The sequence below is a fragment of the Clytia hemisphaerica genome, unplaced genomic scaffold, assembly GCF_902728285.1.
Source record: "Clytia hemisphaerica strain Z4C2 unplaced genomic scaffold, Clytia hemisphaerica genome assembly, whole genome shotgun sequence".
NCBI lineage: Eukaryota > Metazoa > Cnidaria > Hydrozoa > Leptothecata > Clytiidae > Clytia > Clytia hemisphaerica.
In genome coordinates, this window is record NW_027104057.1 from 1393803 (window position 1) to 1408522 (window position 14720).

Sequence of the window (14720 nt, forward strand, 5' to 3'; positions counted from 1 at the left end):
TAACTCTTTCTAGATCTGGAGATATAAGCCTTTAAAGTTTGAACTAGCGATTTCCTTAAAAAACTTAGAAGAAAAACGACTTAACGGACACTTAAAGGGTTAAAGAGACAAAAAATATTGAGAAAAAGACAAATTTGTCATATCTCGCCGAAAAAGAGTCTCAAAATTAATTATTTGTAAATTTTTGATTTTCCCATTGTTGTAATCTAACACTATAAGAACTTATTTGTAAATTTTCTACATAAAGACACTTCATTATTTTGATTTAAAAAATTTCACAGAAAATTAACTCACTTTACCAACAACTCACTTTCCCAACAACCCTCAACCGTTAGGTAATAAGAACATTGCAAGAAAAAGGCCAGCCTGGGAATTGAAGAGATTAGTAGCCGAATTCGCTTAAAATAGACCTTTTCATAAATTTTGTCAAGAACATCACTTGTATCGTTTTGAAATTATTACCAAGGTGATTAACTCCCCACGGATTCTAATAAAACTACTTTATTCATAAAAAAATATTTAATGTCTCAAGGGACATAATCACAATGGTAATTTTTTGAATACGAGGCAAGTGATGTTCGTGACATAATTTATGAAAAGGTCTATTATCGAACATTTTAGGCTCAAAATTGCCAACAAAAAATAAGGCTTAGCCCAAATCAATCTAGGGTTTGAGCAAGTGTTTATGTATCACGTGATGTCGTAGATAGCTATCTTCATTAGTTGCTTCCTATCATAGTGAACTTGGACCCAATCCCCTTGAAACGGTAGAGCTGATAGCAAACGCAGTTCGTCCTGAACCCTTTGTACTCGTTTAAGAGAAGTATTTTGGTATCAAAATGGTATCAAAATCAAAGCGCCAGGGTATGAGAAATTAATCCCCTGGTTTTGTGTTTTTCAAAACATTGATAAAAATTTTAAAATTTATGCCTCCTTAAAGGTTTTGTTTTTAAATAAGGGTGACATCGTTTGCTTACTCATTAATTTTAATTTACAAACTTTTTCACGTTGGATTGACCAACGATGTAAAAATAATAGATAACCAACTTGCCTCGATTCTCAAAAAACATCCGTGTTACGGTTGTAAAAATATTAATGACATTTTGCATCGTAAAAAGTGCAATTAAATAAAACTTGCTTCATTTGCAACCTTCTATTGGACAGAATCGATCACGTGATGTATATTTTTCCGAAATTTAGGTTAGAAAAAGTGTATTTTCATATAGGCAGCCTCACAGAAAACAAATTTTAATTAGATATTATTGTTCTATAAACATTCATCTGTTTATTTTGTATCATGCAACCTTCATGCACTTTTCATACGTGAGATATCGCATTTCAAATCACACATATATTTTTCAGATAACAGCATTTTATGAACGTTTATTTATCCAGATAAAGATTACACGTTTTTTTTTATAAGAACAAACTATATAAGAACATAAGGCTTCAAGGCCCAAAAATTTAAGAACATTCTAAGAACAAACTAAGGCTTTGGAGACTTAAAAACATGCAATTTCTTAAGAAATTACATCAAAATGCTCAAAAAATGCTGAAAATTAGCCAGTTCCGGTCTAGCTGAAAATAAGAACATTTTAAGAACATTTTCAGGCTTCAAATCCAAAAAACTAAGAACATTCGAAGGCTTCGAAAATTTTTGACGTTCTTATAAAAAAACAATTTGTCTAAAGATTGGTACCTTTATCTTTTGAAAAAAATTCCAAAATTTGCAGTAAATAACAATTCAATTTTCTATCAATTCAGTGGATGTCAAAAAGTGTGTCAAAATCTAGCTAGAAACATAACACGCACTGCACACAGAGCTTTTTAATAGAGTGCTCATTTCAATAGGAAAACAATGGTTGTTCTCTTGGGAGAATTGCCTTCTAGAGGTAGTTGGTTATCTATTATTTTTACATCGTTGGATTGACACGGTAGTGGACCAAGATTGGCCAGAAAGAGCGAGAGAAAAAACATTTTTTGCTTACATCAGCAGAATTTAACAATAAGAAGCCACTGTCTTGTTATGAAACGGGAACACTTGTTTAAAAGAGAAGTATGTCGTAATCAACTACAGACATCTTACAGAGTTCACTCAGTATTTTTGCTTCTCTTTGAAGATTTTGAACAAGCTGACAATTAATAAAGAGAAGAGAGGGAAAGAAGTGAGAATCCCTCCTGGAATTTGAAGTTGGAGAGCCATATGGTTCCCCGTTATTTTGAAAACTTGTACTTTAAGAACCTTTACATGTTTGATAAGCAAGGGTTGACCGTCAAAAATACAATCATTTGAAGCTGGACATAAGGCCGTTATATAAGAAAACTTTATCCAAAGAATTTTTTAAAATATTTTGAAAAATTGAATGAAGGGAAGATTCCTAGATATGAAATAGAAGCGCCGGGAAATGATAACTTTGTTAGAAAAATAATTATGTTATGAATTCAATTTCTACTTTAAGACAAAAGAAGGATAGAAAAATATAAAACAAACTTTGACAATTTATTTTACATTTTTTTCCTTAGTTCAGAGCAATAGTCATTGGAGACATCACTTGCTCGAAGAAGAAATTATCCAAGATTTCCGAAAGGAAACCATTTTTCTTTGATCGATTATAAAACCAATAGTGTGTTTATCGTTTGTGAAATATGTAATTTAGTTGGTAGAACAGCTCATAAGCCACATCTTATAGCTGATAAGTTGAAACAAAATCGACTGATGTTTTTTAGAGAAAAAATGTAAGAGGATCGATGTAAAATATTATGTGCTTTGATAAAAAAGTTTTGATATATGGAAAAGAACGTACGTGCTTGAATCTTGTTGTACGAAGTCACATCCACATCCAGACAAACCTTCTTGGAACTGGATCATTTGAAATAACAGTAAGATCATTATCAGCGAGAATTTTTATAGAGCAGTTGTTGCGATTCGTGATTTTAGGGCACTATAGTGCTTTTCTGAAGGACATACGTGATATTTTATACACACTGCTCGAACGAAAAAAATCAATTTTTTTTTTTGAAAACTAACCTCATATTCACCAGGAAGGATATATTAATTTATGAGAAATAACAACCCTCGACAACATCGACACTATTAATCACCAAGGAACAGAAATCTAAAATTGTTAATTTATCTAAAGAGGAGAATCATAGACTTGTCGTTAAATTGAGCATTGCTTGACATTTATAACATACTGCAAGATACCTTAGATTTGTTACAAATAATGGTACACAGCAATAACACCTCACCACCACTACCACCAACATTCACCACAGAGTGTTACCACGTTTTCCGCCACCAAGACATTACTGGTGAACACCACAAACTACTGATCATTATACTCATCATCATTTTCATCTTCATTGTCACTTCCAACATCCTTCTCATCTTTGGTGTTCGAAAGACCTCCAAGAATGGATATTCCTCCACCAATAAAATGTTCCTCTATCTCTCAGTCATTGATTTGTCAACAGGTCTCTTTATCATACCTAATCAGATAGCAATGATCATTCTAGGTATGTAGTGCATTTTTGATTGAGGGAAATCAATATTTGTGACAGAATTTGTTAATTTCCCCTCTTAATTTAACGATGTAACAAACTAACCTCCTCAGATTCAATTTGTACTCTTACCATTACATCCATCAGGCAGATGTTTACAAAAACATTCATCAAAAACCCGCTTTTTACTGGGTCAAACTCACAGAACTCAAGAGTAGTGGCTTTTATTTATCCATACCATACTGGACGAATGACAAAACTTTCTCTTCATCTTAATTTCTCAAGGCGTCAGCGCCTGAAACCAATAGCTCCTAGATCGAATTTCCTCCCTTTCAATTGTTCTACACGTTTTTTTTTTTTAAGAAACTAGTTTTACCAAGCAGCCTCAATGTTTCTTAAGAAATCGGGCTTTTGAGCCTTAAATGTTTCTTACATGTTTCTAAACTTTGTCAAGCTTAAAGGACGCATGTCGATAATACAATAGTCTAATTGACTAATCTACGGTACTTTCCTATCTTCTATATAGATTTTTTGACTTTCTCAAGTGTTTCAAACTGTTATGTATGTATATTTCTGGAACCTTGATTGGAAAGTTCTTAAAAAAAACGAATTAAAAAATGCTATTTTCTCATTCTCAGCCTCAGCATGTTTCTTAGATGTTTCTTAGTTTTTAGGCATTCTGAGCCTCATGTTTCTTAAAAGTGTGTTTCTTAAAAAAACAACAACGTGTATTTAGTTCATAGATAGCCGAGCTGGCAGACCGTTGGCCCCGTGAAAACAATTGAAAGCCTGTTTATGTGGGACAAGCTGGAGTTTTTACAAGCTCTTATTTGATTTGGTTGGTCGTTAAGATGTAATAAATAATAAAAGAATCTTTAAGAATTACTTTTTCTAAAGAACGCGCCATCTCTATCACTTTAAATGACCAATTAGTGAAGTATCTTGTAAAAACTCCAGCTCATCCCGTTTATGTCCTAGATTACTCCATGTTAAATATTGACTCTTTCTATAATTTCTAGGTCAAAATGCATCGTGTTTCCAAGTTGGATTACAAGCATTCTTGAACGCATTAACACCTCTTATGGCAATGAACACTATTTTCACCATGTCCATATTACGGTATCTCTCCATCGAAAAACCGATGCGGAAAGTCAGCGGACACACCCAGTTACTAATATTCGGATTACAATTCCTGTTATCACTAGCCCTGACCATTTTCTATGTCATTTCTTCACAGACGGTTCAGCTATCCATTTTTCTTGGTATATTCATGTTGATTGTGACTCTGATGTGTTTAGGGCTATCTGTATCCAATGGCGCGCTGAATGGAGTTTTATACATGAAAATGAAGCGCCGTTTCGAGACAAATACTGTAAACCGTATGGCAGATTCCACTGATAAGCTCACACGAAGACATATAATCAACCAAAAGAAAGCGATCGGAACTTTATTGCTCATTTCAACAGCGTTAGTAGTTTGTTACATGCCGAATGGAATTTTATTTGGAGTCATTTCATTCCAGATTTTTACAAACGACTCAGATACTAAATCTGACCTCTATTCAAAATACAGTCCATGGGGACATGTGCCAATGCTACTCAATGCTGGTCTAGATAGCTTTATATACATCATCCGAAAACGAAGCATTTTTCGTTATTATAAGATTCTATTATTGAATTTATGGTATGGTTTGTTGTTGAAGTCGAATGAAACTCAAGATAGAAGTACAATGGACATGTGGAGACGTAAACACACTCTGAAAACCGATACTATGATTTTATCTCCAGGTCTATCAGTGCGTCACCAAGTGAAAAACAACTTGGTGTGAGAAATTCTTTACCGACATTACTGTTGGTAGTTAGTTGTAGAAGTCATCAGGAAATTAGCTTTCCAGAAAAAACCGTATACCCCCTGTTGAGGGGGTCTATTTTTCGGTTTTTTTCTGGAAAAACCCATCTTGTCGAATATTTTTTTTAATGATGAAGGTTCGATTTTCATTCAATGCTAATACTGATATTATCTTACCGATCATTCCCAGAGAGCCATTAAATATCCAGGAACCAAGATGAGAGTGAAATGGTGATTTTTACTTCCATGGAGTTTTGTAGTGATGTTGTAGATCATGAAGTTGTTTATTATCGTTGATCTTTTTCATTTTATCTACACTAAAATCAAAAGATAGCATGTGAACTATTTTCAGTAGAAATTCCAACATATTGTGAGAGTGAAAAAAAAAGCAATTTCCAAATTATTTTATACAATTTTCATTTATATTTTGAAAAAAAAAAAAAAATCACATCCAACAAAATATATTAAAAATCTGAAAATCGAAAATTATTTACACACCTCAATCAGGCCACACTGAATTTAACAAAATAAGTTAACTTATTACAAATATATATTTACAAATGTTGATTTTGATCTCATCTCGAGTTGTGATATCAAAATAGAATTTAAAATTAACTTAAGCTTTACAAGGATGTCATAAACAAGTCAAACAACTTTAAAGTCTGTCTCACAATAATCTGCAGTCAGAAAAAGAAGTTTTATTTGAATTCGAATGACTTAGCATATTTTGCGGTCAAGATATGAATGATTGAACTTTAATTTTCAATTCCTCTAACCGGCACATTTTCACAGATCCCGCTATCTAAGTTGAATTTTTTCAAACGTTACAGCTTTTTTGTCTCCACGGCGATTTAATTTAAGACATCCTTTAATACGTAGAAAGTCTAGAATTGTTGATCTATGGATCGCAATGGTTAGCAAATGATTGTGCGAAACCGGGTTCTTCAACTCGACGATTTTACAACAACTCGGTATAACTCGATAATTACTCCCTGGTGCCTTCATCATAAGAACCTTGACCACGAACTGTGATGACCGATCCTTTGGACTTCAAAAAGAGTTCGTGGAAAATTGATGTGACAATAACTCGACATTCGTACTCGATATTATGCCTGAAAAAGAGAGATGGATTGATTGCAATACGTAAAGATAATATTAATGACCAAAATATCAGAAACAAGTTACGCAATTAAAACTTCGCGGACTTTCAAAAACACGTGTCTTAGGAAATTGCACAAAATTATCACAAAATGGTTTAATTTCAAGAACATTTTTAGGCTTAAAACGACGAGAGCATCCTTAGGCTTTGAAAATTTTTGGAATTCTTTATAAAAAAAGTTTAGATAGGATATAAAACTTTTTAAAAATTAGAAACTTAATCTCGGGCGAGCTTGCAAAACTAAAGAACATAAGCCTCAACCCAAAAAACAATTAAAGTATAATGATGTAATCAAAAGATTAGTATATGTAATCACATGATAACGAGTGCAATTTTCGAATTGATCTTAAAATTATTAAAGTTTATGTTAAACGCCACACATCAGGCTCATCAAAAAAGATTTACTTTGTTGGAAAGATAATCAAAAGTGTACTCACTTTGCGAGGAATTGGATAATGACCTCATCAGAATGTTCAGCCTCGATGAAGGAATTCGTTTTGTTGGAGTGACAAAAAGTACTGGTGTCTAGTTTGAACACGTCACGTGCTGTCTGTGAACATGTTTTGTCTAGAACAAAAAGATGAAGTATTTTGCACACAAAGTTGTTTCAATGTTTATCTAATGTTTACAACGTCCATATAACGTTAGGTGGAGGTTGAAACAACGTTGTGTGCCAGTTTGGTAAGTTCTTAAAGGTGAAAGCTCGAAATCTATAGACGAGTGTCTGTATACTGCCCTCAATTCATTCTATTGGCTTTTCAGTGGAATTGAAACAAAACTAATTCTCTAATTTTCTCGTTGATAACGTACTGTGGAACTGAAATATTTTCTCATCACCAGGAAAACTTTCTTACTTCCACTGTTAATAGAGAAAGAGTAAGACTATGGGTAGGTGAAAAATTAACTTCACTACACAGTCAGTCCTTAAGTACCCACAAGTTGTCCAAGCATTTCAACAACTATTTTTAACAGGGTTCCCGATAAAGATTCCGGAATGGTGTCGGGAAAGTTTTCCCAGAATTAACCAGTCCAGCCACTTTATATATAAAGTGGCTGGACTGGTTAATTCTGGGAAAACTTTCCCGACACCATTCCGGAATCTTTATCGGGAACCCTGTTAAATATTATATATAATATTGAAAGTGTTTGATAGTTTGTCAATCTGGAATGAAGCAACTGCATACCAATAGCGATCTTCCAGTAGAGTAAAGCTTTTGAGCTGTTGGTGATTTTCAACATCAACTCTCTTCGTTGACCAACAAAGCAAACACCGAAGTCAATCAACTTTTGAGGAAGTTCTAAGATCGGGTAGTGCATCAAGCAAGTCATCGGGTAGCTCTGGAATGAGTAGAAATGAACTATTCTTTAAACAGACGTATTGCTGTTCTCGCAAGGACCTGTTACGCCATAGTTTAGGACTTAATACTAGAATGCAGAAGAAAATATAAAAATAAATCACCGTAAATATTTGATTGCACTGCACCTTTTTACCGTAAGTTCACCCAAAAACAGCAAGCCCAGTCTTTTTCTCTTTGTGATAACTGATAAGCTATTTATCTATTATTACATGTTTTTTTATAAGAACAAACCATATAAGAACAAAAGGCTTCGAGGGGCAAAATATTAAGAACAAGTTAAGAACATTTTAAGTCTTTGCAAACTCTAAAATACTCACAAAATTTTGGTAATAAGAACATGTTAAGAACATTTTTGGGCTCAAAACTTAAAAAGTTAAGAACATCCAATGGCTTCGAAAATTTTGGATGTTCTTACAATAAAACGTGTATTGCAACATGTAGAGACACCACTGCAAATTAACTATAGCATTTTAATACACCTTTTCGCCCGTAGCCGCCAATTGCCACGCAAGCATTATTTTGCCCGTTTTACCACCCTAAAACCGTCCCATTCTTTTTTTCGCACCTACAGGCAATAGAAAAAGGTGTAAAAAAGGACTGGATCGATTTCAGGGTGGTAAATTAAATAATAAAGTGGCACGCGTCTGACCGCGCGACTACGGTCGAAAAGGTGTATTACTTTGAACTTAATGAATAAATTCACCTGTACTCCTTTGTCATCAAAAGAAACGATCAAATCTTCAGTCAGTGTGACCATCTTTTCATCAATAGCATTCTTTTTCACCAGAACTGGTGTCATGTGAAGCCAAACACGAAACTATGGGGACAAGGAAAGTTTAGGGGGTCGTTTTTCCTGAAAAATATAGTGTATAGTACAAAAGAAAACATTTCGAAGGGAGTTAAACTTTATATGCTATTATTATTAATGCTTCTTTCACAAATCACTGGGGTTACCTTGAAGGTTATCATTCCTGTATTTTAAAGACCCCTTTTTTCAAATAAAATTTTCTTTATTTTTGTAATATTACAAAGTAGATATTAAAGACATCAAGCAAACTGTACCTCTAAATTCTGATTCGGTTTCAAAGTGAATTTATTTTTCTCGGTCTTTCCTTTCTTCGAATGAGCCGCCATCTTGTCTTTTGTGACCGCCATTTCGAATGGTTCATTGATACGGCAGCCGAAAGTGATTGTTGTTCCACTTCTGTTGCTAAGCACGAAGCGGCGTGACAAGGAAACCTTCTCTCGGAGCTGAAATAAATCAATAAATGCAATATCTTGTTTTCAGGGGGTTCAGTGTAGTTTTGATTTTAAGTTTTAAAATATAAAATATAATTATTTTCTCTTTTTGATAGTCCAGTAACATGCTTGTCTCAGATTAGTCATGCCTTTTTAAAAACGTTGCTTACGAAAACTTTCAACAATCTGTTGCTATGCTACGGGATAGTGATGAGATTTAATTTCTTTAATTCGAGGGTTTGAGGTAATTGAAATTATTCTATTAAACTAAAAAATCAGAACAAAGCTCAAAAAGCTTAACCGGGATATGATAATGATGTTTACCAAGTTATTTGAATGAGATATATATTTTTGATGCTTGGGAGAAGGGAATGAATGTTTTTTTCACTGAATTGCATTTCTCTGATTAGATTGACAAAGATTAAAATCATACAACCAACATGGTTCTACCAACAATTCTACATGGTTTGAAAAAGACCTGAATAAAAAGTGAGTATTGATCTTTTTTATCTAGTCTTAAGCTCTGACCAAAGTCAAAAAATTTGTTAAAGGGATTTGAAGATAAAACTTTTGTTTTGGGTGTCTTGGCACTTTTTAACAAAAAATTGCTTTCACAAGTTGTTTGGAAATTTATTCTATAAGAGTAATTAAGAATTTAATTACAAGAATGACGTTATGAACTATAAAAAGACGTTAATCAAATGTTATATTACCCTCTTATACAAAAAATGCTAAGTTTCAATGGGTAATTAACCTTTTTTTCGAATCTTTTTTAAATTGTCCGTAAAGAAATTAACTATTTTAAAATTTTCGGAAAATTTTTCTAAATTGATTTATCAAAAGTTATGACTCTTTTTGTACGAAAAATTGGGATGAAGAATTGGTCAAAAACCTCTATTTTCAAGATTTTGAGACAAAGAAACTTTTACAAAAATTTTCCGAAAATCTTTTTTTTTGCCCCGCAGGGGCTTTTGTTGCTTCACGTAGCGGACTTGCTCGCCAGAAAAATATTCATGTCGTTGATGTTTTTTTCCGATTCTGAGTTAAATAATGCTCGTGCGCACCTATTGTTTTATCTATTTTGTTGCGACTTGTATTGATTTTTAGTTCTTACAAAGTAAAACAGGGACGCGCACAATATGAGCATATTTATTTTTCTTATAAGCATATACTTTATAAGAACCAAATCAATAACTCTTGATAGACGGTGACACACCTTTCGGTAATTAATTCTTACAAAGTAAACAAGGGACAGCGCACAATATGAGCATATTCATTTTTCTTACTTTGTAAGAACAAATTACCGAAAGGTATATGGCTGTCTTTCAAGAATATTTTTTCAAAAGTTTCATTTTTCTTATAAGCATCTAGTTTATAAGCATCTAGTCTATGTGGAATGCGGCCTGCAAACGTTCATTCTCGATAATGCGTTCGCGGGGCATTCATAGCGACAGCTACTTGCTAGTAGTATGGTTAAAGATACACCTTCTAACGCAAAAATGTTTTCCAAATTTTTTTTCTTCGCCGAAAATAAGGTCTTCAAAGTTGAAATACTGTTATTCACAAAAGTCTTCATTTTCTTCTTCATCAAAATTTTCCATTGTGATTTTTAAATTTCCAAATTCAGGAATAGTTGGCCTAACAGAAAATGTATAACATGCCATAGTTCTTTGGCTACATCAGGCAGAAATCTATATTATGTAAATGGCAAATATGAAAAATTCACTATGGTCAAAGCCCTTAAGTTAACGCCCTTGATTCGCCACTACTCAATTTCGTCAAATATTAACTCCGCTTTTAATCCGCTACAGGTCAGCGTAAAAAGGGACGATAAGGTACATTTCGAATATGACTATATTAAAGTGACAAAGCCTCATTTTCAAACAATATATGAGCACAATGCAACATCTTATTCAATAATTTTCAAATTGTCATAGTATTAATCAAATCATAGGGTAGCCCTATATATTCAAGATTTTTCAACATCTCAATAGATCATATCGGAGTTTTTGATTCTTCTAAAAAAGCGATGCATTGTGGAATTGTTTCGGGAGTAATACAATAGAAATCTTTTAGGAATTCCTCCAGGGAATTCTATTGTAATACTCCCGAAACAATCCCACAATGCATGCTTTTTGAAAAAAATCAAAAACTCCAATAAGATCTATTCTCGGAGGTCATTAAGATTAAGATTTTTGAATTCTCATCTTTTATTTTAGTTTGTCCGCTCATGAGAATAACACGATGGCTACCTCTCAGTACACGTCAGTCGCAGATGCAATCAATAAACTACAATATTATTTACGATTGGTGACATTTGAACAAGAACCGTTAAAAGAAGGTCTTCTTCATGTTTTTCACAACAAAGACGGCGATCAAAGTTACATCGGGCTTCCTGAAGACCCTAAAGCACTATACCATGAATTTTCTACAACTCACCTCCAAACTCTCCAACGTCTAAAACGACAAAAAGTAATCGATAAAGCACAATACGACCTCCTTTTACCTCCAAACAGTAACGAAACAGACTCAGAAAAATTCGATGTGACGCTCCTCGTGATATTGATCGCAGAATGCACCACACTTCCCGCCCCTGCGACCGGGTGGAGAAGAATACCGCCAGAAACGGATTTTTGTAAGGGCGCGTTTGTCATTCGTGGTAGAGAGTGGCGAAATGGTATCAACCATCCAGAAGATATAAAAAACATGAAAGAACCCGAGTTTGAGCAAAGATGGGGAGATGGGTGTGATATTATCCAAGGATTATGTTATACAACTTATAACACAAACTACTTGAAACATATCTCTCTTGATCAAAGACTACCAGTTGTTCTACAGGCTCTCCAGAATTATGTTGCCAGCTTAAAACCTGATTTAGATCAACAACAGGACAGAATCACAGACCTCCGTCAAGATGTCAACAAATTGGTAGTCGATCAATCTCAACACAACCAATCACTCGCTGATCTTCGAAATCACGTTGACTCAGAGATTGAAAAACAAAATCAAGCGTCTGAGAAAATAAATCAGGTTATGGAAGATAGAAAGGATGAACAAGTACAACAGATGCAAAAAGTTGCAAGCCTTCAACAAAATATATCAGTGCTAAGCAACAAGCAAAGAGTGAACGAAGAGGCGATTGGAAAATTGGGAAAAGAGTGTCTCGCAGTGAAAACGCTACAAGAAGATCAAAAATACGATCTAGATGAAGTGAAGATTGAAATTGTTACAAAGCTTGAGTGTGATTTGGAAGCAACACGAGATGAGTTAAGAGCATCTTTTCCGACACAAAAAGAAGTTGTCGCCTGGATGGAGAACAAGCTCACCAGTCAGATCGAACACATAACCCTTGTACAAAACGCAAAATCAAGTCAGTATACGTTCTTTTTATAAGAACATCAAAATTTTTTGAAGCATTCGGATGTTCTTAACTTTTTGAGTTTTAAGCATAAAAATGTTCTTAACATGTTCTTATTTTGACCATTTTGTGAGTATTTTTGACCATTTACCTGAGAAAAAGGATGTTTTTGAGTCCACAAAGCCTTAACTTATTCTTAAGATTTTGGCCATCGACGCCTTTTGTTCTTTCACAATACTATTCAAATAGTACCAGATGAGCAGATTACATGACTTTAGTGGTGTACAGTTCTTCTGTAACCTATGAGTATTAGTGAAATGAGTTTTCTTGCCAAATCTGTACAAATTAACAGGCACTCTGTCTGTGTCTATATCATACGTTTGTTTGTTATACGCTTGTTTGTTGTGAGTTGGTTGATACGGCTTTATCCTAGATCTCGGATGGTTGTCATTCGTCTTTTTAATACGCAGTAACAGAATGTAAAATCCCAGTTTTTGGTGAGATACACATTCGTCCTGGTTACTCGCTTTAATTAGGTCGATTAACTATCAATTCGAAAATTTCAGCAAAAAGGTCATTTGACCTTGGCTTTCTCCATCCTGCCAACAAAATCCTGTGAAAAATAACCAAACTCAATTTTAAAACTTATCGGAATAACATTTTATTTGTGAAACTTTCAGGAGTCACTTCAATGAATGATGATGATGACTATTGCTTGGAGGAGGTTCGACGAATGATTATTGAGAATCTTGGTGATCAGCTGGACGACTTCCTTACTCGACTTGATTTACCAAATACTAAGAAAGATGACGCCATGTTTTCGATTAAGAACATTCCTTGGACACAACTGAAGAGAACGATAGAAAGGATTGGTAAAACAGCCTTGGTTGAGGAGATTCAAAGAACAACACTAGTGACTGAAGGTATTCATCCGTTTACATAACACTTTTCTTTTCATAGGGTAGAATTTCTTGCCGGGCAAAAATGGTAAAATGGCAAAAATTTGACATACTTCCTACCATAGCAACGGTATTGGTATATACTATGATAGAGGTGATTTCTTTGGTCAAAGAATCTAATCAGAATTTTTTGTTGTTTTAACTGGCATTGAACATAAAACTAGGTGAGGTTTACACTGATTTTATCAGGGGAAGGGGGAAGTAACGCAAAGTTGTTCACCAATTTTTTTATCCCCGACCAAAACTTTTAGCGAAATTTTAAACTTTAACCGTAAATTCAAATCCATGTAATTATACACCTTTATCATTAAACGAAAGTAGTGTTTTAAACACATTAATCAGAGCTGATTCCATAACTTTGCATTTGAGAATTAAATTGTCTTTATTCACGACGGCTGAGACGGCTATCGAAATTATGAGAAGTGTTGTCTTAAATGAAGTTAATGAAATAAAGGGTAGAAACTTTCGCAGGCAGAAGCTTTCGCAGGCAGAAGCTTTCGCAGGCAGAAGCTTTCGCGATTTTTGCCCGCGAAAAGTACACTTTTTTTGTTATTTTATACTCAGTTTTCAGTTTTTGTGAATCTTTATCGCTTTTTTGCCTGCAAAATGAAATAACATTCTAAAATTCGCGAAAATTATATCCGCTAAATTCGTTCCAAAAGTAAAATTCGCGAAAGTGAAAATTCACGAAAGTTTCTGCCCGCGAAAGTTCCTGCTCTTAAAGTTTAGTGAAAAGTCGTCTTTGACCGCTAGTTTATGTTATTTTGTTTCAGGTATATCAAGTGCGTCAGAAAGAATACGAAACCAATTACTCGATCAACTTATTCAGTGTCTGGTACATCAACCATTTTCCCTATCAGGCAGTACAAGTTGCTCTGTACCATGAGAAGAAGTGTACGTTAATCTCAAAATCTTTCCGCAATCTGAGGTCGAAGAAGAGCTGACGAATTCAGATAGAGAGGTTTTGCTACAACAGCATCACTTATTGAGAGAAGGCATTGAAATGAAAGATCTTTTATGTAAAAATGACGACATTGTAGTTGTGAGGGGCTGTGCAGGTTGCGGAAAAACATCTTTAGTCGAAATGTTCACAATGAAATGGGCAGAAGGAGAACTCGAAACCAAAATCCCTATAGACTTTATTTTCGCATTTTCTTGTCGCGAAATCAACACTTACTTAGATGAAATTGATACAGTCGAGGATCTCTTAAAAAAGAAATATCCAGAAATTTTCAATTCCATAAACGTTGATAATCTACGCCCCGTTGCCGACAGAATATTGATTATCCTCGACGGTG

The 14720-nt window shown here is 34.2% G+C and overlaps 3 protein-coding genes across 3 annotated transcripts in view; 2 read left to right on the forward strand and 1 right to left on the reverse strand.

The window, feature by feature from the left end:
• The first annotated feature begins 3127 nt into the window (after positions 1 to 3127).
• Positions 3128 to 5386, forward strand: LOC136812319 (uncharacterized). Its single transcript, XM_067068817.1, has 2 exons — positions 3128 to 3516; positions 4521 to 5386. Exons 1-2 carry the CDS (start codon positions 3225 to 3227, stop codon positions 5327 to 5329), a joined length of 1101 nt encoding a protein of 366 aa, XP_066924918.1. The 5' UTR covers positions 3128 to 3224; the 3' UTR covers positions 5330 to 5386.
• Positions 5387 to 5756: 370 nt separating this feature from the next.
• The window catches only part of LOC136812304 (deleted in lung and esophageal cancer protein 1-like), a 94562-nt gene continuing 85598 nt past the window's right edge, over positions 5757 to 14720 (reverse strand). The window contains exons 34-38 of the mRNA XM_067068801.1: positions 8929 to 9117; positions 8570 to 8683; positions 7693 to 7846; positions 6946 to 7075; positions 5757 to 6461 (exon numbers count right to left, since the gene is read on the reverse strand). Coding sequence (XP_066924902.1) covers positions 6335 to 6461; positions 6946 to 7075; positions 7693 to 7846; positions 8570 to 8683; positions 8929 to 9117 — 714 coding nt within the window. The 3' untranslated portion in view covers positions 5757 to 6334. The remainder of the gene's footprint in view (positions 6462 to 6945; positions 7076 to 7692; positions 7847 to 8569; positions 8684 to 8928; positions 9118 to 14720) is intronic.
• Positions 9536 to 14312, forward strand: LOC136812311 (E3 ubiquitin-protein ligase DZIP3-like). Its single transcript, XM_067068810.1, has 4 exons — positions 9536 to 9594; positions 11325 to 12475; positions 13144 to 13386; positions 14196 to 14312. The coding sequence occupies exons 2-4, from the start codon at positions 11350 to 11352 to the stop codon at positions 14306 to 14308; spliced, it is 1482 nt and encodes a 493-aa protein (XP_066924911.1). The 5' UTR covers positions 9536 to 9594; positions 11325 to 11349; the 3' UTR covers positions 14309 to 14312.

Coding starts and splice junctions, on each gene's coding strand:
- LOC136812319 (XM_067068817.1), top strand. CDS start 3,225: ATGGTACACAGCAATAACACCTCACCACCACTACCACCAACATTCACC. Junction 3,517..4,520: donor GATAGCAATGATCATTCTAG/GTATGTAGTGCA, acceptor TATAATTTCTAG/GTCAAAATGCATCGTGTTTC.
- LOC136812311 (XM_067068810.1), top strand. CDS start 11,350: ATGGCTACCTCTCAGTACACGTCAGTCGCAGATGCAATCAATAAACTA. Junction 12,476..13,143: donor TGTACAAAACGCAAAATCAA/GTCAGTATACGT, acceptor TGAAACTTTCAG/GAGTCACTTCAATGAATGAT. Junction 13,387..14,195: donor AACAACACTAGTGACTGAAG/GTATTCATCCGT, acceptor ATTTTGTTTCAG/GTATATCAAGTGCGTCAGAA.